General features: G+C 48.3%; 1 protein-coding gene across 2 annotated transcripts in view; it reads left to right on the top strand.

Annotated features, from left to right (window-relative positions):
• Nucleotides 1-20,041, top strand: part of B4GALT1 (beta-1,4-galactosyltransferase 1) — a 54,486-nt gene extending 34,445 nt beyond the window's left edge. The window contains exons 3-6 of one of the 2 annotated variants that reach the window (XM_021691376.1): nt 11,736-11,923; nt 14,379-14,501; nt 16,749-16,853; nt 17,076-20,041. In XM_021691376.1, coding sequence (XP_021547051.1) covers nt 11,736-11,923; nt 14,379-14,501; nt 16,749-16,853; nt 17,076-17,208 — 549 coding nt within the window. In that variant the 3' untranslated portion in view covers nt 17,209-20,041. The remainder of the gene's footprint in view (nt 1-11,735; nt 11,924-14,378; nt 14,502-16,748; nt 16,854-17,075) is intronic. The other variant, XM_044920566.1, reaches the window with a different exon arrangement.
• The last annotated feature ends 3,785 nt before the right edge of the window (nt 20,042-23,826 follow it).

Here is a 23,826-nt window from a genome sequence, read left to right as displayed (position 1 = left end):
TGTTTTCTGAGCTTGGCTGACTGGAGATCTGTTTTCCAAGAATTGTCTCAAGCAATGAACGTTCTATGAATTACACTTGGGGGAAAGCAGGCCTAAACCAACACCTCCCTCCCCTCCATCCCCCACCCAACCCACCTCTTTACTTCCCTAGGATACTGAGACCGCCCCCCCAATCTCTTCCCACTTGCAACTTAACATCGGAAATATTTTATTTTTAGCTTTCCAAACATATTTACATCTTTTTTCCCTCTAGTCTTGTCTTGTCAGTATCACTCTCTCACCACCCCCCTTCCATGTCTTTTTGCTTCTCCATCTTTTCCTTCTTTTCTGAGGGTTACCTTTCTACCTTAGGAACATCTTTTCCTCCTTATCTCTCTCTCCCCCAGCTAATCTTATTTATTCTGCTCCAACTCTACCCTGATGATTTCTTTGGGAAAGTGTGATCTGACTTCCAGATAACCGAATCATGAAGAAACTTGAAGTTTGCTCGACCTTTCCAGTAAAGAATATCGTCTGTATGATATCCGTAAAGAGCACATAATAAAGTGGTGAGAGGAAACCTAATCCTTGAAAAGAGGCAGAAGAAGAAACATTTGGAGCATACCCCACCTGCAAATTAGGAATTTCCTCTGTTCTCTCTTGTTATACAAAGAAGAGGAAGAAAGAGAATTGGTAGCATCTGGCTTTGACCCTCATGTAAATAGGTATTCAAGCCTCCCATCATCCCCCTGCCTCAGACACCCTCCTGTCATCTTGACTCTTTGTTCACTGCCTGCCCCATTTAAGATGAGAGAGAAGGAATGCTTGAAGTAGGAGCCTCTGAGACCTCTATTCCAAGGGTTCTCCAACAGGTTTTCTAGCACAGAACCTCCTGCCCCATTAAAGTACTATGCAGTACCCCCAGCAACAGCAGGTCACAGTGGTGCTATTCTACTTGAATGGGACACCCTGTCCCCATCTCTGCCCCTCCCTTCCCCCAGGTAGTATGAAAATGTCTACTCTCTCGCACCCATGAGGAGACAAGGCTCAGCGAGGGGAAGGGACCGGTAGGAAGTCACATAGGTAACAGGAGGGCTCCAGCTCCAGCCCAGCCCCTGTTACCTGGTGCCCTCTCGCAGCCTCAGCGCTCACTCTGTCCTCTGGGCCATTTGGTCCCTTCCTTAAAGTCTTTCTCCCAGCTGGGTAGGAGGGCTGGGAGTGAGCTTCCGGCTCGGACTGCCTGGGTTCCAGCTCTGCCACTTCCCCGCGCAGTGACCATAGGCTTGAGTTCTTCAGACCTCTGTTTCCTCATTGGTGGGAGGGAGAGGTTTTGGTATTTGCACATGGGCCTATAAAGCGCCTGGCACAGGGCGAACCCTCAGTAAACATTAACTGTCCCTGCTATGATTTGCGTTCCTTCTCTCCACTCACCCCTCCTTTCTCCCTGCCTGTTTTTTCTGCCCAGTGCTATAGTGATGAACTCTTTACTGCTCTCCCTGCCTCCTGCTTCACCCATACTCAGTACCAGCCTCAAGACCCTCCCTCCCATTTGTACGGCCTCAATGGGGTCAGAGGATAGTGGATAGTGACAGAAAACAGAATCTCAGGGGACTTAGGGACCATGTGAAGCCCAACAGCTTCTTCTGAGTAGGGTTGTGTCTCAAGCTCCGCACACAGGGATAAGCTTTCATGAGCTTTTGTGGTTCCTGCCCGTGTCCATGTTAACCAGTCCCTTTTGGTTTAGGCCCCTCCAATTACCATAACAATTTGCATCTCACAGTAAGTGGGGTGGAGGGGATGGGGAAGGCTTTACCAGCTGAGATTGCTGTTAGTCCTCTGGTCTTCAGCACTCCTCCTGCCCTCTCCCCCCAGTGTTCGAGCCTTCCATTAGGCTTCTGGCATGTCCACCCTCTTGGAGCCAAGGGTGCTGCTCTGTGGCACCGATGTCCCAGCTGTGGTCCAACCCCGGGGACTTGGTGTGGCGGTGGATACCAGGATGTCAGAGCAGATGCGGGATGGGCACTGTAACTCCTCATACTTCAATGAGGAAAGGAAACTGTAAAACCACCTAGGCTGAAGGAAAGGCAGGTTACCACCTGGTAGTAAAGGCCGTACATACGAAATAGAGGATGTTTGTGAAGCTAACCAGCATAAAAATTACCAAACGGGTGAGGAATGCAGGTCCAGCTGGTCAGCTAGTTTTGTCATAACCGTGCAGCCTTTGTCCTGAGTCAGGGCCTGGGACCGGTCTCTCCAATTCTGTTTGTGTATCCTCTGGTGCTTCTGATCTCACTAGCTGCCCAAGATCTTTCTAGTCCTGACCATGTTACTCTTTAGGCCCTTGACTATGTCCCCACTGCCTACAGCCAAGGGTCTGAAGGGTCCAAAGCGCCGAGCTTGGTATCTAAGACCGTCTAGGTCCCCCCATGACCTACCTCTAGTCACTTCCTCCTCAGCCCTCCTTGAGACACACTCGACACGACAGACACACTGGACTCTCCATCTTCACTGAGACACACTCTGGGCTCCCCTCCTTGTGCCTTTGCTTATGCTACCCCCCCCCGCCCTGTGTGCCTGTCCCTTGTGTTCCTTGACCTAGTTCTTTCTTTCTAGCCACCATTTAACCCCCGGCTCCCCACCCCCACCTTAGCTCTGTGAGACCTTGCAGTAGAGTCAACTTCTCCCACAGGCCACGCGATGCTTTCTAGTGAGGGGTGAGGGCTGATTCTGTGTGTGCATGTTCTCCCTGGTCTGTGGCCTTTAAACCCCAGGCCCCTCAGGTCTGATTCCCTCTGCCTTCCTGACCACATAGCTCCATGCACAGTCCAGTGCTCAGTCAGGGTTTGGAGATAGAAGCTGCTCCCTGTGACTCCTGCCCATTTACTGAACACCCATCCTCAGGACCCCTTGCTCCTGGTTCTCTGGTGAGGTCTGTTCCTCTTGGAAGTGAAGCCTCCTTTCCCAGTCAGGCCAGGTCATGATCCTTGGGAACCAACCTGCACAGCCCTTCCCTGGGGCCTCTCTCCAAAGCTTCCTCCTCCTTCCTGACCAGAGCAGGCTGCCTGGGACATTGCCCTCAGGGCGACCTTGCTTTTCAGGAAAAATGCACAGAACCTGCTTTAGCCCCGTGGTCATTGATGGTCATAAGACTTTATGGTCCTTTGGACTGAACCTCTTTCATGGTCTTCACTTTGAATTTTGACCCTACCAGCCCCCCAGTGAGGCAGATGGGTACTCATTGTTTCTGCTGAGAGAAAGCTCACGAAGGTAAGCAGCTTGCTCGGGGCCCCATGTTGGCTGGGTGGCAGAGCTGGGATTTGGATAGAGATGACCTGAGGCCTAAGGAATGCCTTGCTTTGCCACGTTCAGTCCCGAACACACTCGTTCCCCTCACTGGGTAACAGCTCCATATCTACTTGGCAACACCACCTTGAGTCCCGTGGGTCATGAGAGGTGAGTAGCAGCTTTGGAGTAACAGCCTCAAAAGGAGGCTTGCCCAGTTGTCATGCTGACAGGTAAATCCTGGTCTGAAAGCCTGGGGGTGCAGCAGAGCGGGGCCTGCCTGAGGATTCTTTGACTTTGGAATTTTTTTCCCTCTTCCTTCTTGTCTGTGCACTGTTGTGAGGTAGTTCCAGTCTGCTTGTTTGGAACCAAGTATGGCCAGGTTTGGAGACAGCCCTTTGTACCCTCGGTGAGTGAGAGTACTGTCACCACACCTCAGCAACTTATTCCTGTTACTGGCCCAAGTCGCTGGTTCCTACTTGAGGCCAAGACGAGTTAGATTGAATCAGACTCATGGGTCCATCCCATTGTGGAGAAGGACAACTGCCTGGGCCGATGGCCCCCACTGGTTTGGTTTCTGTGTTGATCTTATTTGTTCACCATCCCCCCATCCCTGCCTTCCATTTTCTCCTGAAGCTGTCAGCACCCAGATTGATGTGTGCAGGAATGGGGCTCGGGAGTAGTAGGGCCAGTCCCATCCTGCAGCACCCCCTTCCTTGAGCACTGGGATGTTCTGGATCCTGGGGCACAGGAGTGTTGTGGGAAGTCTGTGTCCCACCAGAGCTCGTGTGCAGTCCCAGTGACTGGTCGTTTCCTTTGCTGTGTGTTTTCCCCTCTCCCTATCTGTGGCTTGGTCCGTTCTCCTGGGGAATGTGGCAGAGCCCTTACAGGTACTCACAGACATGAATTGCCTCCCTGGACATTGTTCTGGGAAACATCATTTTCCCTGTAAACCTGTGATGTCATGATGGGGAGTGACAGCTTCTTAGGAATTTGCCTTTGCCCTGGAACAAGGGTCAGAATGCCCCTCCTCCCCCGCTTTTCTTCACAGCCTTGACATTGCCTCTCTTCCTTACCTCTCTCCCTTGCATCCATCCTTGTCTCTTTTTTTTTCCTTCTAGTGGGGGCCTTTTGCTTTTACTTGTTAATCCTGTTTGTAGCAAAGCAAGCTGAAGGAGGAGCTCCTCTCTGTGATCTGCTTCTTACTCTCCACCTACCTCCTCTTCTGTGCCCTCCACCTCCTAGAGAGAGAGAGAGAGAGGAGTGCCGGCCTAACTCCTGCTGTGACTGCCGTCGCCGCCGCCACCACCACTGCTGCCACCCTGGTAATGTCCACACGCCCCAAATCAAACCTGAGCCTGGGCCCCGGGGTCCCCACGCAAGGTCGTAGTCTCTGTGGGCTCGCTCGGAAATGCTGAGGTTGTGGGGAGCCAGCCTGTCGTGCAGAGGTCTGAGATACTTTGCCTTTAAATTAAGCCACAGTTGAGCTCATGCTGTGTGTGTATATCCTTTTGTGTCCTGCATTTTTCTTCAGTTCCGTGTCATCAGCATCTTCCCGTGTTCTCTCATAGCCTTCCTAATCTCCACCGTCCGCGCTCCCCTAGTCGTTAAGCACACAGCTCTACCGTAAGGAACTTAGCCGTCCCTCTACTACAAGGCATTCAGACAGTTGCCACTTTCTCGCTGGTATCAGTGACACCATAACGCATATCCCTGAGGCAGAAGCTTATTTGGTGCTTGCTTGCTTCCACATTTAGAATCGTTTCCCCAGGCTAGATTTTCTGGCACGGAATTATGGGTTCAGAAACAATTTAAACATGTTTCTAGTCCATTATATAAATGGTCGAGTTGCTTTCTGAAAGAGAAGCCCTTTATTTTCTAAAATGTTTTCCTGCAGAAAGTCAGATCTCAGGGCCTCAGATCCAGGGAAGAAGGACATCCTACTATGGCTCCTGTGGAGCTGGAGTTTAAAAACTCTGTTTCTCTGTGCTCACCTCCCCCCGAATCCCTGCTGGGCTGTTCTATTCGCTCAGTTCTCTCTGAAGGCAACCTAGGGCTTCTGACCTGTGTTCTAGTCCAGCGGGGGCCAAGGATGTACTCACTCTTGCCAGTTACTTTGGCAAACAGAGAGCCACCCCCCGACCCCAGCTCCCTGACCCTGAAGGGCCCCGTTTCCTTTACTCCCTGGGTGAAGAGCTGAAGTCTCAAGTCCAGGTTTTGTTCAGAGCCCTCTCCAAGCTCGAGGCTACCATATTATTATGGTTAAGAGCGGAGGCCCAACTGCTGTGAAATCATGGGTGAGTGGATATTAGCCTTCCACAAACTCAGCGTTTGTATAATCCCAGCAATTCTCCAGGGATCACCTCCCAGCCAGCCTGTCTACTACCCCGGGGTCCACACGTAGGCCCGCGGGTCAGTCCTGCCACAGGACCGCCCAGCCAGAGCTTCCTCTGCTCTCCTGCCACCCACTGGCCTGTGCCTTTTCTCTTGGTGTCTGATTGGGCACAGAGAAGCATGCAAGGGGCGTTTCAGCAAGCATTTCCACTGACTGTAGCCCTACCTCCAGAACTGTGGGTTTGAGAGCCTGTGGGTTACTATCGGTGTTGAGAAGGGGGCGTGTGTGTGTGTGTGTGTGTGTGTGTGTCTTTGTGATGGGCCAGGGCATGTGTATGGGAGCAAAATTGTCTCTCCCATCACATAGAGATTCTGATTCATTGAGTCTTGGCTTTGGCTTGCTGTTTCCAACCTCATTGTTGCTGTGTCTTTTGGTGGAGGAGGGGCCAGGTGGTCAGTCCCCAAGCTGTCATGGTTGGGGGAAGTGTCTACTGGTGTATACACATGGGCCTAACATCCAGGGAAGGCAGGGTGGTTTAACCAATCCTTTAGAGACTGTTAGAACTTGGTCCAGAGAGGCTATGGCCTTCTGCAGTTGGTCGTGTGTTTTGCTGTAATAAGGAGAAGCCGCTCTTGCCTTAACCACAGTCAGGATTTGCCTGGGGATTAGACCAGACTCTGGTACCTATTCTAAAAGCCCCATGAAGGCTGCTTGTGGGTACAGTGCACGTGCCCAGGGAGCAGGTGAGGCACGAAATGGGAACGTGGAGCCCTTGCATTAGCCCTTGGAGGAAGGCGTTCTCTACCTGCCCACCATTACTGCCTACTCTCCATTTCTCATGTGAATCATGTGACAGCTTCCAAACAGATCTCCCTGCTTTCAGTTGTGGGACAGGGCACAAGTCCCTCCTTGACATGTAAAACATAATCTTTGTTTAAAATCTTTAAGGGCTCCCCATGGCCTAAATAAAAGACAAAGCCTGAGTACTTTAGTAGAGTTCCCAGCCTCCCTCTCCCCGGCAGGATTTAGTCCACATTCACCCTCATGTCTTATTCTGGCTTCCCCATTCTGTATTTCTTGTAGCTTCTTGAATGGTTCTTTTTTTTCCCCCACAGCCTTGACAAATGCTGCTTTCTCTTCTAGGAACACTCTTCTCATGCTTTTCCAATCCCCTAGGATTTGATCAGTGTCTTCATCTCCACATCAGCCCATTATAATTGCCTGTTTAACTCAGAACTACTCAAAAGCTGGGCCTGTGTCTTTTCCTTTTCTGTATCCCTACAGCTAATAAATGACAAGAATGAATATATGAGATAGAGGGAGAAATATGATCCTTGGTCCTCTTCTGCCTCTGGAGCTAGCCTTTCTCCTTTTTTAAACTTTTTTTTTCTTTCTGATAATCACTTTATTGAGATATAATTATATACCATACAATTCACCTATTTAAAGTACATAATCCAATGGCTTTTGGTATATTCAGGAGTTGTGCATCCATCACTGTAATCAATTTTAGAATATTTTCATTGCACCAAAAATAAACCCGGTATTTCTTAGCTTCTACATCCCTTCATTTCCCCTGGCCTAGGCAACCACTAATCTACTCTCTGTCTCTATAGATTTGCCTGTTCTGGACATTTCATATAAACAAAATCTTGCAATCTGTGGTCCTTTGTGACTGGCTTCTTTAACTTAATATGATGTTTTCAAGGTTCATCCATGTGATAGCATGTCTCAGTATTCATTCTTTTTTATTGCTGAATAACATTGCATTGTAGGGATATACTACATTATATTTATCCATTCGTTAGTTGACAGACATTTGGTTTGTTTCTACTTTTTATCTATTTTGAATAATGCTGTTATGAATGTTGTGGACAAGTTTTTGTGTGGACATAAGTTTTCATTTCTCTTGGGTATATACCTAGGAGTGGAATCGCTGGATCATGTGGTAACTCTTTGTTTATCCATCCAGTCTGAGGAGCTGCCAGACTGTTTTCTAAGATGGCTGCACCATTTCACATTCCCACTATCAGTGTATGAGGGTTCCGTTTTCAGTGGACATACCACTTGCTCTCCTTAGTATAAATGAGGGCTCTAGAGAAAGGTGTTAACAGTCTTAAAGAGAGCAAGTTGCTTCTGATGCTTCTTAGGACATCTGTCCCTGCCATGTAGATCTGCCAGAAAGGCCCTGGGTTTGTTGTTTGAGGTGTCTGAAGGCAGCCTCTTCCTCCTTTCTGCTCCCCGAGGAGCTTGTCCTCTCCCTTCTGGTATTGTTGGCTTTGCTTGACTGACTGTTACACCCATTTTAAGTACAGGCCCAGTCATAAAAGGTTTATAGGTTTTTCTGTGAGCTTTGATCAGTGAGACAGCTTCTCTGTCCAGCTGTGGGAATGTCATACCATTTTTGTCCTTTCTTCTTTCTTCTATCCTCTCCTTCTCTTAAGAGGAGCCAGTTGCCCTTGAAGGAATGGATATGTATAACTCTTATCTACCAAAGTAACACGAAACCTGTACTAAAAAACTCGGCCTTTCAGAGGGACCCCTGCTCTCAGAGCACCAGTTCCTCTTCATGTGTGACTTCCCGAGCGTATCATACCTCTAAAGGTCTCAGACTTTCTCTTGTTGCTATAGAGATTCTCATTTTGTGAGCCACAGGCTAACTCACTTGAGCCCTAATCCTTTTTGGACACCCCCCCCCCCCCCCCCCCCCCCGCCCGTCAGAGAAGCAGGATTTGGGAAGTTTCTTGAAGCTGATTGGGAAGGACACACACAAACACTAGAGAAGGGGAAGTCTCCATGTTGGATTTCTGGGAGACAATTTGAAAGGTCTGTTCAAGATGGATGGGAAGACCTACTCCTATAATAATGATAGTAGCTGACATTTGTTGCCAGGCAGTGTGGAAAGGTCTGTTCGTGCATTGTCTCATCTAATAAAACTCACCTGTTGGCATCCAAATAACCAGATGAGGAAATGGAGACCTAGAGGTGTGATTTACCCAAAGTCACATAGCTAGGAAGCCAAGAAGTAGGCATTCCTGGGATAAAAATGCATGTGTCAAAAAAAAAAAAAAAAGCATGTGTCTGTCACAGCTATGTATTTGGCGTTGGCTGGACGGTAGTGGTGCTTGATAAATATTTACCTGAGGGAAGGAAGTAGCAGACACACTGGATGCATGTGCCCATTGAGAAGAGGCAGGAATGAAGGCTGGGTGTCTTCCCACCTCCTGTTAGTGGTGGGGTTTGACAGGCTTGCTAGGGCCTGTCTTTCTTATCAAGAAAGTTACCCAAGGTGTTACACCATTTCACCCAAAGAAGCCTAGAGTTGACTTTTCTATAATCCCAGGGGAGGGAGGGGAAGACACATACTTTCCTTATCTACCATTCTGCTGCTCTGATGTTCCTAAGGGCCCTGGTAGGAAATTACACCTGAAAGAATGTACCCCGCCTTCCTCCCCCCTCCCCCCCCAGAATCACAGAGGTGAAGCCAGGATGAGAGGAGTGATATACAGTTCAGGCTATTTTAGAAAACTGGCTGACTAATTTTAACTGTGGACCAGACACTGAAGTGCCTTATTGAGTTGAAGGAACTGTTATGCCACAAGTAGGGAAAAGGGTAGGATAGATCTGCTCCTTGGGTTTCTCCTCTAGGCTACCATTGTTCTTGGGGTGTGGTGCCAGAACTGTCCATTCATGGTTCCAAATTGGCAGTTCCTGGGAGAGGAAAAATGCTTAGTATAGTCTCAGTCAGACATCTGCTTAGTTCAGACAGTCATGGCTAGCAGGCCAGCCCCTGTGGTTCGGGCATGGCCATCAAGAGCTCCCTGCCCCTGTTATTAGAGAATGTACCAAGAGAAGGGAGCATTGCGTGGCCACCCTCAGGAGTCTACTACCTGGGTGTGAAAAGGCTTTGTTGGAACACCCTTTGACTTGTTGGAAAAGTGATCAGTGGGGCTGCATTGTGTTTGAAAATATTCAGAGAAAGCTAACTCTTAGGGTCTTCATGGGGCTAGAGGAGCAAGATGGAAAGTACCAGGTGCAGATCTCTCTCCGAACTGCCAGAAGGGGGAAGGGTCTGGGAAGAGTGAAGTAAGTCTGGGTTGGGATGAAGGTTGTTACAAGACTGTTGAGATGTTTAAAAGCATGTAAAACACTTATCCTATACCTTGCATGTCATATCTCCCAATGAACTTTAGCGGTGTGTTGTAATAATAGTAATTACAACACCTTTATAGTTTTCATATCTAGTTTCTAAACTTTAAACTTCTTTTCGCCTCAAGACTTACAGAGAATTAGCTGAAGGCAGGATTCTGAATGACTCTTAACCGGTGGGTACAACTAAAGGACACAGTATGTGCCTTTGGGCTCAGCCTTCTCCTTTCACCATGTGTGATTAGAAAGCTTTGTCATGGGCTGAAGGAAGGAGTTCTTGTATAAAATGTTTCCTTAATTCATTCACTGTTCTCTTGGCTGACTTCCTGATGCTCGTGTTCCTTAAGTGGCTCATTTCTCGGAGTCACCCAGCTGAGGGCGGCTGTGGCACTGCCCGTGTGCTCTGTACTCGCACAGGCAGCCTGTAGGGCACAGCTTCCAAAGCCTCTCTTGGGGGCCTAGAGAGAGGATGTTGGGGATCCCACCTTTGAGATTGTATAGCCACTGCAGGCCCCTGTGAGATATACTTTCCACCAAAGTTGAAGGCCCTGATCTTGTTGACCCCAAGAGATATTGGGAGAGAGCACTAGGTGAGGACTTTAGTGTTGGGTCCGGCACAGGCTGTGTCACTTTGTAGCTTAGTTTCTTCATGGCGTTGTTGGGAGGATTCTGGCTGGGGTGAGAGTACGCGAATGGAAGGGCTTGTGGACTGCTAGATGTAAGGGTGGCCGTGTTGATGCTGTCACTGTCCTTATTAACCTGGGGCTGTGGTTAAGAGCAGAGACTCTTGGTGGTAACCCTGAGGGAGCCCTTTGGTTGAAGCTTCCCAGAATTGTCATCTGCCATTGTTTGTTGAAACCCATCCCTTGGTCTACTCATCCATCTATCCATCCATCCATCCAGCAGTTATTTATTGAGCTCTTATAGTATGCCAGGCAGTGTTCTAGGCACTGGGTGAATAAAAAGTTAGAAATTCCAGCTTTCATTGAGTTTATATTCTAGTGGGGGGAGCTGAAAATAAGTAAATAAAATATGAAGTACTTTTGCACCAACAGACTTGGTGCTTCGGGACCCAGTGGTTGGCATCCTGAAGCAGGTGTCCTCTTCTCTCTCATACACTCTGTTTCTATCATAGCGTGTATCACACAGCTTCCTACCCTAGGTTGTGAACACAATGAGAGCAGAGACTGATGGGTTCACCATATTTCTCTGGTACCTAGGTTTTTTTTTGTTTGTTTTTTTAAAGATTTTATTTATTTATTTGACAGATATAGACAGCGACAGAGGGAACACAAGCAGGGGGAGTGGGAGAGGGAGAAGCAGGCTTCCTGCAGAGCAGGGAGCCCGATGTGGGGCTCAATCCCAGGACACTGGGATCATGACGTGAGCCGAAGGCAGACGCCTAACGACTGAGCCACCCAGGCGCCCCCTCTGGTACCTAGTTTAATGACAGACACCTGCGAAGGCACACAATAGTCAGACCCATAATCAACCATACAAAGACGGAAGAAGTGGAAAGTCCATAGGTACCAGTTTCCTGGCTATCTTTATGGGAGTTAGTCTATATAAAGTATATTAAATATATGACACATATGTTTAAATGTTTTTTCACCTAACAATACTATCTTGAAAATCATTTCCTTTAAGAGCTTTCTTATTTTTTTAACAACTCTATCCCATTATGTGGATGTTACATAGATTATTTAACCAGTTCCTTAGCAATGCTTATGGCATTGTTTGCAATCTTTTGCTGTGATAAAAATCCCATGGTGAGCAAGTTCATTTTTGCGTATTTGCAAGTCCTACATTAATAATTCAATTCCTAGAAGAGGGAGTGCTGACGCAGGGCATGCCATTTGATTTGTAAAGTGAGAGCAGAAAAAATGAGTGGACTAAGGATCACATGTAGTCGGCAGGTGACCAGTCCGTGTGAGTGTTCTGTTCAGTGGCCTCACGATATCTTATAGCACTTCTTCTGTTTCTGCCCCAGGCTGGAGAAACCATGTTCAACCGTGCTAAGCTCCTCAACATTGGCTTTCAAGAGGCCTTGAAGGACTATGACTACAACTGCTTTGTGTTTAGCGATGTGGACCTCATTCCAATGAACGACCACAACGCCTACAGGTGTTTCTCACAGCCACGGCACATCTCTGTGGCCATGGATAAGTTTGGATTTAGGTAAGAGATATCCACCAGAAGCTATGGAAAACCTGACAACTAGGAAATGCAGCTCCGCCAGCCCAGGAGTATCTCTTTAGGTTCCAGAGGAGAATCCTTCCCCTGAGAATAGGGTGCTTTTTAAGACCAGAGTCAGTCACGGTTTGAGGAGGAATGTGAAATTCAGAAACACTCATATCCCTGCACATCCAGGCAAGACGAGTGTTTGTGTTTGGGATGGCTCTAGCCTGGAGGCTCCAAACAGATGCTGTATTTCCTTGCTTTCTTCTATCCCCTCCCCCCCCACCCAGTTTGAGAAGCAAATTGGAATCATTTCCCCCCAGTAAATTCTTGGGGTTGGATACCTTAGCAGATGTACCTTGGAACTTAATTAAGAAAGAACATGATACTGTTTCCCTGCAAAGCACAGGCTTCTGTCTGGACATTGGGACCCAGACTTTTCCATCAAAATGCCCCTACTGAGGAGGCCAACTGATGTCTGTCCCCAAGGGCAGCGGTATAATCCAAAGCATATTGTTGTAGGTGGAAAACAGCCTTGTAGTCCTCTTTTTTTTTTAATCTTAAAAAAATAAATCTGCATTTTGTTCCATAATTATCCATGTTTATATTAACATAAAATTGTTTTAAATCACCTATTAGTTGAGTAAACTGACCCTTCCCTCACTGCTTTAAGTCAGCCTGAAGTTCCAGGAAGCTGTGTGCTAGGCATCCCTGGCTTAGGCTGACTACTCCAGTGTGGAGGCCTTTGCTGACCAGCAGTCCCTTGGTTTCGTTACAGATGCTGTCTTTCAGACTCATTTTATTCCCATAATTTCTTTCTATCCTCCCTTGCCGTGGGAACGAGGGCTGGGAGATGAAAACAGGGATGCTAAGGGGCACCTGGCTGGCTCAGTTGGTAGAGCATGTGCCTCTCGATGTCGGGGCCGTGAGTTTAAGCCCTACGTTGGCCACGGAGCCTACTTAATTAAAAAGAAAAGAAAAGAAAATAGGGATGCTGTGAATTCCTTCCCCCAGACCAGCGCCTAAATTGCTGTCTTAAGGAGGGGAGAATTGGGCTGTAAACATCACCCTGCACCCTCCTATCTTCCCTCCCTACCTCCCTGTTTGTGTATCTTCTTCTCTTTGAGATACACAGGCTCAAACCCTGCCCCCTCTGCATCCCCCCCCTTGAAGCGTGGTGGTGACGCCTTCCTTCTTTGCCACAGCACCAGGCCTGTTGTACCCAGAACAAGTCAGGCTTGGGGGACAGGCGGTTGGTCAGAGAAACCAGCACGGACGGCGAAACTGGATCTCACCATCTTGGCATGTACTTTCTGTGAGGTCACCAAGAGTCCTTTTTGTATAAACACTGATGGAGAAAGCTTATTGGCTTGGCCACCTGCTTCAAACCCTCCCTTGTAATCAGGCACAGACTGTAGTGTGAGGTACGCCCAACGGTGGGTGACTGGGCACCTAAGTGATGACACCTAATTACAGATAGATCACCTTTGACTCAGTAAAGCAGGCCCCTGGGGATCCTAGTGGATACTCACAGTCAGATGTTCTGAATGTATTTGAAAATAATAATTGCACTTTTTTTTTTTCATATGTTCTGTATGGTTTGGCTGACTTCCCCCTTGAAGTCCGAGTTAGAGTTTTCCTTAATCTGTGTGATGGATTTTTAGTCGCTTTGGATTCCAGTAAGAGCCCTAGTGTAGTTTGGTGCTGCACACAAGGTCATCACAAAAACCACAGCCTTTAAAGGCCCCGTGGGAAAGCCTTTGCCAGGCTTCTGGACGTGACCTGAATCTTAACATTTCATCACCGTTGAAATAGTAAAATACCAAAACGTGTGGAAAGATGAGAGTCCAGATGCCCTACTGCTTGAAAATGTGTCAAAATAGATTCACCCTTACACATTTTGCTAAGTCAGGATGTGGTAGAAATTTTCTAGAAAATGTTATTTGAGCAGATTTTCAGAAATACTATTTTGACTCTTGGGGTCAGTGTTGAAACCAGTATGCCTGTGAAGAATGAAAGTTAGACTGGTAGATGGGCTGAGGGTGGAAAGGGAGGGCATAACCAGATGGGCACAGGGAGGCTTTACCCCAATCTCAGTTTCCAGGACCTCCTGGATAAAGATTTCCCATGCAGGAGCAGGACACATGGAAAAGCAGATTCCTGAACGGGGCACAAGAAGTGGGCTTATGCTTTTGTCACTGACTAATTTTCCAGGTAACCACAGAAGCAACACAGTATTCTTAGAGCAAGATTCTCCTTTTTGGTATCTGTGTCTTCTCTAAGATCATCTGAGTCTGATAGAAAAACAGAACAAAGAAAACCCTCATAAATCCCCAATTAAGAAGTTCCAGAGACTAAATATAACACTAGAAGTGTTTATGCTTTGAGCGTGCTTTATTTTGAAAAGTCAAGACTTACCTAGCCACTGGTCTTTGTGTATGTGTTTCTCCCCCAGCCTACCTTACGTTCAGTATTTTGGAGGTGTCTCTGCTCTAAGTAAACAACAGTTTCTCACCATCAATGGATTTCCTAATAACTACTGGGGCTGGGGAGGTGAAGATGATGACATTTTTAACAGGTAATGGTCACAACTTAGATCTCTTTCTTCTCTGTCTCCTTTTACTCCCAGTTTTTCTATCAGCACCTGGTTATTCTGCAAGGATTGCTCCTCAGGTGGGATGCAGTCCCCACTTGGCCCACATTCTTTTTTTTTTTAAGATTTTATTTATTTATCAGAGAGAGAGAGCACAAGCAGGGGGAGTGGCAGGCAGAGGGAGAAGCAGGCTCCCCCCTGAGCAAGGAGGCTGATGCGGGGCTCAATCCCAGGACCCTGGGATCATGACCTGAGCCGAAGCCAGATGCTTAACCGACTGAGCCACCCACGCACCCCTTGGCCCACATTCTTAAGTGTGCCCCGCAGTAGGTACCATAGGTGCTGAAGAATGTCTTTAGGAAGATTAGCTTCTGTGATTTTTGCATTAGCCTTGGAACATGCAAAATGAGAACCAAGTGAAGGGTTGAGTTTACTTTGATTTATACCACATGCTGTTTTGTCTTGAAGAAGTAAACATGTGTCCTTTGCAAAAATTCAGCATTTCATTGTGGTCCCGTTTGATTATGAAATAAGTTTCTTTGGGCGGGATCCTAAGTTCCTTTACAGAATCTCTCTGTTATTTGTTTATTCTGGAACATTTTTAACATACACCAAAGAGGACTGAGTAGTATAATGAACTTCTGTGAACAGCTCCCCCCTCCCCCAGCGACCATCTCTCCACTGCCAGCCCCGCCCCACCCACACCCCAGGGGCTCCTTATAAGCTGGTAAGCCTTTATCATGGGGGTTGTCATTGCAGAGGGTAAAAAAAAATTCTAATGGCATTTGAAACCACATTCTGCCCAGTTCTCCCTGGCCATGGAGACTTCAACCCTGCCGCCCATGGATAAGAAGTGCCTTCTCCCTCCGGGAGCTGGTCTGAGCTTGTCACTGAGCTTGATATCAGAATAAACCCTAGCACGTTCCTGAATTGGAGTACATTATTTGATCCATTCCCAGAAGGTGTGTGTCAGAGCAGCACCCAAGGCAGTCACATTTAGCTTGGTGCGAGAACCTGTCATAGACTCAAGTCTTTACTATCGGCCTGGGAGAAACCGGAGTTGGAGCGCATGCAGATTGATGATCAAGCACCTTTAGCATACAGAGCACTGTGTCCTGCAGGCCGGGTGGGGAGGCCGCTGAAGCCCCGGGTAGGGGGTCCAGACAGATTTGCTTCCACAGCACCACCTGGGCAAACATGGGGCCCATGGGATGGCGTTCAGGGCCGACATGCTGCCACAGATCTGAGCGGTGTAGAGGGTTAGTGGGGAGGGAACCCTGAGGGTGGAGGGACTAGAAGGCAGAGTGATTTGTGGAGCAGCTTTCTTGAAAGACAAAGGACCTGTGTCTTTTGCAACTGTGCCAGGCACGAGATCAGCACCGGGGGAGCCGAGGCCAGAAGAAACCTTTAAGTCATCCAGGACCAGCCAGGCCTGCCTCTTAACTAACTTGAACTGCTGCTGTCAAGGCTTTGGCTTTGGCCCTCATTCCTTTCCCCCAGACCTACACAAAATCTTCCATCCTGTTCTGGCTGCCTCTCGCCTTGTTCTCTGCTCTCCAATCCTTATGGTGCTTATCAGAGAGACTTCCCTTTGGCCAAAAACCTTTGGGGAACTGGAAATTATGTCCCTTTCAGACACCGGCACTGATCGCTGGCATGCCATAAAGCTCTGGGAAGGCCTCCATCATGTAGCCTTCACCCTTCTTTCCAGCCTCATCTCTGACCACTTCCTACTCCAGACTCTGTCCACAAGTCCCCAGAAGTTTGTGTTGCTCCCTGAGGGCCCTGTGTTTGCTCTGTCCCTCTGCCTTTGCCTCAGCTGCCCTGGGTGCCTGAAATGCTCTGGCACCCCTTCATCTTCACAACTGGCTCTGCCTAGTCTTGCTCAGGGAAAGTGAGTGGCTTCTCCTCAGGTGCTCAACCCTACCTCCCCTCCTTGCCTCCATCCTGACACTGATGGTCCTGTGTTCTAAGTGTGCACTTTAAGTTCTGTGAGGGCAGACACCCCCAGTGTCTGGCCCAGAACGGTCACCAACACAGACTACAGAACCTGTGGTAAAAGGACCTGGGGATTTAGTGTGTGTTTGAACCAATACCCCAGTGGCCGGGGTATGGGTTGAGTGAGAACAATAAACAAGATGGTGGATGGCGCACAAGTCTTGCAGCTGGGGCTTTTGGACCCAAGCCTTATGGCAGCTGTACAATGATGACTTGTCCTTTTACTTCTTGCAGATTAGTTTTTAGAGGTATGTCCGTATCTCGCCCAAATGCTGTGGTTGGCAAGTGTCGGATGATCCGCCACTCAAGAGACAAGAAAAATGAGCCCAATCCTCAGAGGTGTGTTCTGTGTTCATTTACATTCCTTCTTTCTCCTTTCAGATGGGGAGGCCGCAGGAATGAGGCTCTGGAGAGGGCTCCATGCCTTGAGGGAGAGGGAGGGAGGGTTCTGTCCACGGGACTGGTAGAGTAGGTGGGCATGTGATGAAGGACAAATGTTTAATGCTTTTTTCTTAAGATTTCTGTTTTGACACCAACCCTTTGCCTGTCTTTTCCTTGTAGGTTTGACCGAATTGCACATACAAAGGAGACCATGCTCTCGGATGGTTTGAACACACTCACTTACAAGGTGTTGGACATAGAGAGAAACCCATTGTATACCAAAATCACAGTGGACATCGGGACACCGAGCTAGCATTTTGGTACACTAATAAGAGACCTGAAAATGGCCAGGGACCTTTGCTCTGTGTCTCTGCCAATCTGCTGGGCTGGTCCCTTTCATTCTTAACAATCGGAGTGATAGGCCCCCTTCATTCATCATTCAGATGCCTTTCCAGATGACCAGGACGAGTGGGATATTTTGCCCCCAACTTGGCTCGGCATGTGACTTCTTAGCTCTACAAGGTATTTGTAAATGTAGAAACCATCAGCCTTTGGGGGATTCTCGGCATGTTCACAGTGTCACCCCAAAGAATCAGTACACAGCCCAAAATTTGGTGACTGTGGGACTCATTCCCAGTGATAAACTGCTAAGTTGTTGTGAAATAGGTAAGAATTTCGCTTTAAATTGTGGTATTCTTATTACTTTATGAAAAATTGGAGAGTGCTGCTGAAATCAGATTGGTGTGATGTTTTTTGTTTGCATATTTTAACAGAAAAACACAATCTCAACCATTCTCATTTTACCCCTTCCCTACCTTCTTTTAGCGGTATGCAACTGCTACAATCGCTGTGTGTGCGTGCGTGTGTCTTCGTAGCAAAAGGATTTTAAAACTTGAGCCTTGGACCTCTTGCCCTGCTAATGTGTGAATTCCAAGGCAGCTTTAGTGTTCTCGGTGACACTGAGGACAAGGCAGCCTTGGCTGTTCTCACATTCAGTGGCCTTTCTCCAGATTGTCTGATTTCTGAATGTAAAGACTTTTTTTTTAAAAAAGCGGTTTGTAGTATTTTAAAGAAAGAACAAATCGGGTTCTAATTATGATCTAGCTTGATTTTGTGTTGATCCAGATTTGCCTAGCTATTTAGTGTTAGATCATGGCAATTTATTTTTCTGAGCATGCTATATAAACTTGAATTTCTTATGTATTTTTATTGTGGTGTTTTAAATGTGGGGAGGGGGTTGAGCATTTTTTAGGGGAAAAAATAATGTATGCTGTACTGGCCATGAATGGACCTTTGATTTAGTCAGCAGGCCAGGTTTTGTGAAGAGCAGAATCACCTTTAGGCCCTTTGAGGGTAAGGCCTCCCTGGTCAGAGTTATCCTGCTAGACCTCTGGGGGAGGCAAAAGCCTAGGCCTGCTAGACAAAGCTCCCCACCTCCCTCCCCTCCCCAGGTGGGAGGGAACCTCCACCCCTCTTCCAACCCACCCTGGGACCTCCCCTTGGGGCCCTAGGCTGTGGAGTTGTAAATGACAGCAATCAGGTTGTTTGCTGGCCCCATGAGTCTCTGGAGGGGGAGGAAATCACTGTTCTGGCCCCTGTGGAGTCTGGGGGCCACCTCCTTGGCTGTGCTGGCCGCACTGTCTGGCCTACCTTGCAGGACCCGTTCTCCTCCCCCCACCTTCCTCCTTTTTTTTTTTTGCCTTTCTCCTTCCTTCCTCCCCGTTTTTGTTCCTTTGCCTCTTGCCTGTTCCCTAAAACTTGCCTGTCGCACTCAGGGTCAAACAAACTATTCATTCTCCAGCATGAATGTGCCTTTTAATTAGTGATCTAGAAAGAAGTTGAGCTGAACCCTCCCACACTCCCCCACAGCCACTCTGGTGCCTAAAGCCTCCCATCCCCCTCAGGTTTTTAGCAGGTGCTCCCACTCCAGGGAGGCTGATCCACAGGGGTGCCGTCTCCAAACCCATCTCTGCTGGGAGAGGTTTAGCCTCTCTGGGACGAGATGCACAAGGGCGTTCCTACCACTGGGCGCCCTCGCCGAGTCCAGCCTGGCCGGGCTAAGGGCAAAAGATTCAGCTGTCTAATCCCGGAGCTGACGCTTCAGCTGGTGGCAGCCTGGAGCCCCACCCTGACTTCCCGGGAACCAGCCCTTAGTGTGGAGGCTGAGCTGGTGCCCAGCCCCAGTCTTACCTGTGCCTTTATCGCTTTGAGCATCTTGGATGCTCACATGGTTCCTTTTCCAGAAGCCTTTGTATTGATTAAAAATTATTTTCCGCTGCAGAAGCAGCTGGGCTATGCAAAGAGTATTCTTTCTGTCAGTTCCCCATTCCTGAACAGCGATGTCAGTGGAACCAAGAATGACCGCACTGAGAGGGAGTTTTGGGAAATGCAAAGAATGAAGACTTCTCTTTCCAGTCTCCAGATCCTGACTTTTCCAAAGTGCCTTAAAAGAAAGGAGACAAATACCCTGGGTGGTAATTTCTTTTTACTTACTTTACTCTCAAAGAAAATTCTGACTTTTGTTTGTTTTCCTGTCCCTTTACGTTCCATTGGAATAGTCAAGTATGTGGTTCATTCTCAGAACCACGGGAAATCCTGCTTCACCTGTTGCCCATTTGCTGACCTTCTGGTGCTCTCAGGGGGCCCACTTGGGCCCAAGGGTAGGCCTGGATGCTTGCCTGGTTCCTAAGATGCTGCAGGTCTGTTTCCTCCCTGATAAGTTCAAGGCTGAGGGTTCAGGGAGCATTTCCTTCACCTGGAAGTAGTCACCGTGAAGTTGTTGTATGCTGCGTCTTTTCTCTGTTTCTCTCCGTCCCGTTGCTGGTGACCCTGTAAAGTGGCCTTTGGGAAAGAGGATGGCAGTGGCACAAGAGGGTAAAGGAAATGCTGGTGCTGGCTCTCAGTCTGGGCAGGGGCTCTGCCGACCTCAGGGCTGGGCGTGGGGTGCCCCATTCAGCCGGGACGGCAGCTTTCCTGTCCTGGAGACCTGTTGTGTATTTTGATTTCCCATGTATGCAAATGTATGGATTTACCATTGTAAGTGGGCGGGGGGGGGGGGGGGTGTGTGTGTCTGACCTTGGTGTTCAAAACAACTGTAATTTTGTCTTTAAAATCCAGTAATATAACGTGAATAAATGACCTTATCTTTGTAATCTCAGGTGGTTTCTTTTCTGATTTCCGGGGTTTGGGCTCTCCCAGGGCTGGAGGGAAGTGATTGGGACTGACTGCTGGGAGGATCAGAGGAAAGCAAAGGTCTGTCACCTCTTGGGGGGGCGGGGCTCACCTGACTATGCTCCGCCCACCTCCCCGGGATCTGCTGTTTTTGAGGCTTGTGTCTGACGTACTGACACAGGCACTTACTACGTACAGAGCAGCTGGGGCCACATCAAAATAACATTCTTCCTAGCGAGCCTCAGGCCGCATTCTGCCATGGTCAACAAATGCTGCGGTAGCTCTGAGATCGTCCTCAGAGCCCTTTCCACAAGGTGTTCACAGGGTAACTTGAGTGGGTATTCTACAAAATAAGATCTCTTGTAGAAATAAGATCTTATTTCTACAAAATAAGATTCTACAAAATAAGATTTACCAGGAAAGGTAAATATTCTCCAGGGTCTTAGCTGTGACTCAAGGACCTGAGGCACTATGTACCCCGGGTGCCTCCTCCTCATCGCCCCCAGCATCAGGCACCAGCTACCTCTTACGTGCTGGCTGGATTGACTTGGCATCTGGAAGAAATGTGTCCGAGGAAACCAGGGTGCAGGAGGGGTCACCCTTGCTGTCCAGGCTGATGGAGCTGGGAATGTGGGGCCAACTGGGCAAAAGGAGCAGGAAGAGCAGCACTTTATAGCCCCCACAGTGCCATGGCTGTCCCCACCCATCCTTGTGATGGCTAGAAGGATCCCTAGGGGCTCCAGACCTGAACAGAGGTGGCCCTGGGCTCAGATCTGACCTTCAAACAGGAGACAACGAGACTCTGGTCCTTTGGACAAAGTGCTGCCTTAGAAGGCTTTGTAAGCCAGAAGGTCTGGGTTAAGTGGAACACCCTTCTGTCCCCAAAGATGCATATATCCACACAGATACGTACATACTAACATGCATAACACACCTGACATGTGCCTAAGAGAGACCAGAGTGCCTGGGTTCAAATCCTACTGTTGCCTCTTCCTGGTGCTGTGACGTGACCAGTCCCCTTCTGGAGATACCCAGGACCTCACGGTCGTGTTTTCCCACCCCTTCCTTGCCTCACACCAGCAAAGGTGTTTGGAAGGGCAACACTGGGGAGGAAGGGGGCTTGAAGCCCTGGTGGGCTCCAAGGATGCCAGGAAGGGAAGAAGGCAGGAGGAAGGGGCCACAGACAGGCCCCTGGGGTTGGCCACTTCCTTGAGATGTGCTCTGTCTCTAGTCTCCCACTTCACATGGACCCAGACCAAGTCTGAGCCAGGCAGAACCTGGTAGTCGTGAGTGCGGATTCAGTGGGCCCCAGGTCCCCCAACACAGTACCTTTTTCCATGGGAGAATGTGACCTGGATGCCAAATCACTGTCTTACAAACGTCCATCAGAGGCAGGGCCGTGGTACCCAGGTTGGTGGGTACTTGTGCAGGTATATGAGTGGGACCTCCCAAGGCAGGACTTTTTGCTGTTGGTGACAGAGGGAAGCCATGTGTGGGGAGGGTGGCCAAGTTCTAGGTGTTGCCAAGTCTCCACCACACTTCCAGGCTCCCCTCCTTTTGTTTGTTCCAGGAGGTGAGAGTGCACATTCCCCGGGGCTGATTTCTTAGAACTGGGACTTCTTAACCCTGTTAGAAAGGAGACTAAGTTTGTCTGGCTGAGCAGGTCATGCCAGACAAGTCTTATTTCCTTCGCTGGCAGAGTCCCTGGGCAGGGACTGTGGCTTTTGCCTTTATCTGGGCTCAGGGAACTGTACGCGGGCCATGAGGCAGAGGAACCTTCAGGGCATGGTTGTTGTGGGTAGGGAGTGTTAGGGTCAGTAGACCAGAAACCAGAGGGATATGACACTCCAAGGACATCTGCCCTTGAGCAAGATGTGTGCCAGGTCACCAGGCAGGGGGCCTGGGAAGATGGCCAGGAAAAGGCCATATAAACAATGATCATTACTGCTGGCTCTTTCTGCCTTCCCACTCACTGTGTAACCCTGGACAAGTTGATTCCCCTCTCTGAGCCCTGTTTGCTCTTCTTCTGTTTTAGGACTTGCTCTCAGAATCCACCTCTGGTCTCCCCATAGTTCTGCCCTTCCTCCAGTAGGAAGTGCCCTGATCTTGGGTTTCCTCTTATACCTGAGGTTAACCCTTCTTATCACCTTGAAGGAAGTCAGTTTATCTCTGAGTCTTCATTTATAAAAATAGCAGGATCACCCCCACCTGCCCTGTGCAAATCAAAACCACACTGAGATACCACCTTGCACCAGTTAGGATGGCTGTTATCAAAATAACAGGATAAATACTGCAGAGGATGTGGAAAAATTGGAACCCTGGGCACTGCTGGTGGGAATGTAATATGATGCAGCCCTTGTGGAAAATCACATGGTGATTCCTCAAAAACTTAAACATAGAATTGCCATATGGTCCAGTAATTCCATTTCAGGGTATATACCCAAAAGAAATGAAAATAAGGACTCGAACAGATATTTGTATACCCGTGTTCATAGTAGGTCACAACAGTCAAAAGGTGGAGATGACCCAGTTGTCTATCAACAGATGAATGGAGAAACAAAATGTGGCGTATACATACAATGGAATATCATTCAGCCTTAAAAAGTAAGGAAATTCTGGGGCACCTGTGTGGCCCAGTTAGTTGGGCGTCTGACTCTTGGTTTCAGCTCCCATAGTGATCTTGGGGTCATGGGATCGAGTTCTGTGTTGGGCTCTCTGCTTGGCCTGGAGTCTGCTTGGGATTCTTTCTCTCCCTCTCCCTCCCCCCCCACTCTCTCTGTTTCTGAAATAGATAAATAAAATGTTTAATAAAAAAAAAAGAAATTCTGACACATACTACAACATGGATAAACCTTGAAGATGTTATGCTAAGTGATATAAACCAATAGCAAAAGGACAAATATTACAGGATTCCACTCACTATATGAGGTACTTAAGTAGTCAAATTTATAGAGACAGAAAGTCGGGTGATGGTTGCCCTGGGGCCGTAAGGGAGAGTGAGTAGAGGGAAGAATGGAGAGTTAGTGTTCCGTGAGTCCAGGGTTTTAGTTGTAGAAGATGAAAATGTTCTGAAGATGGATGGTGGTGATAGTTGCACAATATGAAGGTACTAAATGCCACAGAACTGTGTACTTAAAAGTGGTTAAAATGATAAATTCCGTGTTATATTTGCTACAGACTGAATGCGTCCCCCCCCCCCCCAAATTCACATTGAAACTTTATTCCCAATATAATGGTATTTGGAGCTGGGGCCTCTGGGAGGTGGTTGTGTCATGAAGACCGAGCCCTCAAGCATGGGATTATGGCCCTTATAAAAGAGACCCAGAGACCCTCATCCCTTCTGCCACGTGAGGTTATAGCAAGAAGGCGCGCAGTCTGTGAACCGGGAAGCCTCCCGTCACCAGACACCAAATCTGCCAGCACCTTGATCTTTGACTTCCCAGCCTCCAGAACTGTGAGAAATAAATTTCCGCTGTTGATAAGCCATGCAGTCTATGTTATTTTTGAGATAGCAGCCTGAAAAGACCAGGAGAGTATATTTTACCACAACTTTTTTAAAAAGGAGGCAGCTCCCTGTCGCCAAACTTGACCTCATCCTGCTCTGGAGGTGGCTGAGTCCAGCATCCTCCTGGAGCTTTTGAGTGTGAGAAGAGCTGGCCACGTGGGGAGTGCCACCTGAGGATCTGCAAACCATGGGCACTCAGCTTGATTGCTAACTCCAACCTGGGGCTCTGCCCCAGACGACCGGCTTTTCAGTTGC

This window comes from Neomonachus schauinslandi, chromosome 13, assembly GCF_002201575.2.
Source record: "Neomonachus schauinslandi chromosome 13, ASM220157v2, whole genome shotgun sequence".
Lineage (NCBI taxonomy): Eukaryota > Metazoa > Chordata > Mammalia > Carnivora > Phocidae > Neomonachus > Neomonachus schauinslandi.
The sequence above is the reverse complement of the archived record's forward strand: the minus strand, read 5'-3'. Positions and strand labels throughout refer to the sequence as shown.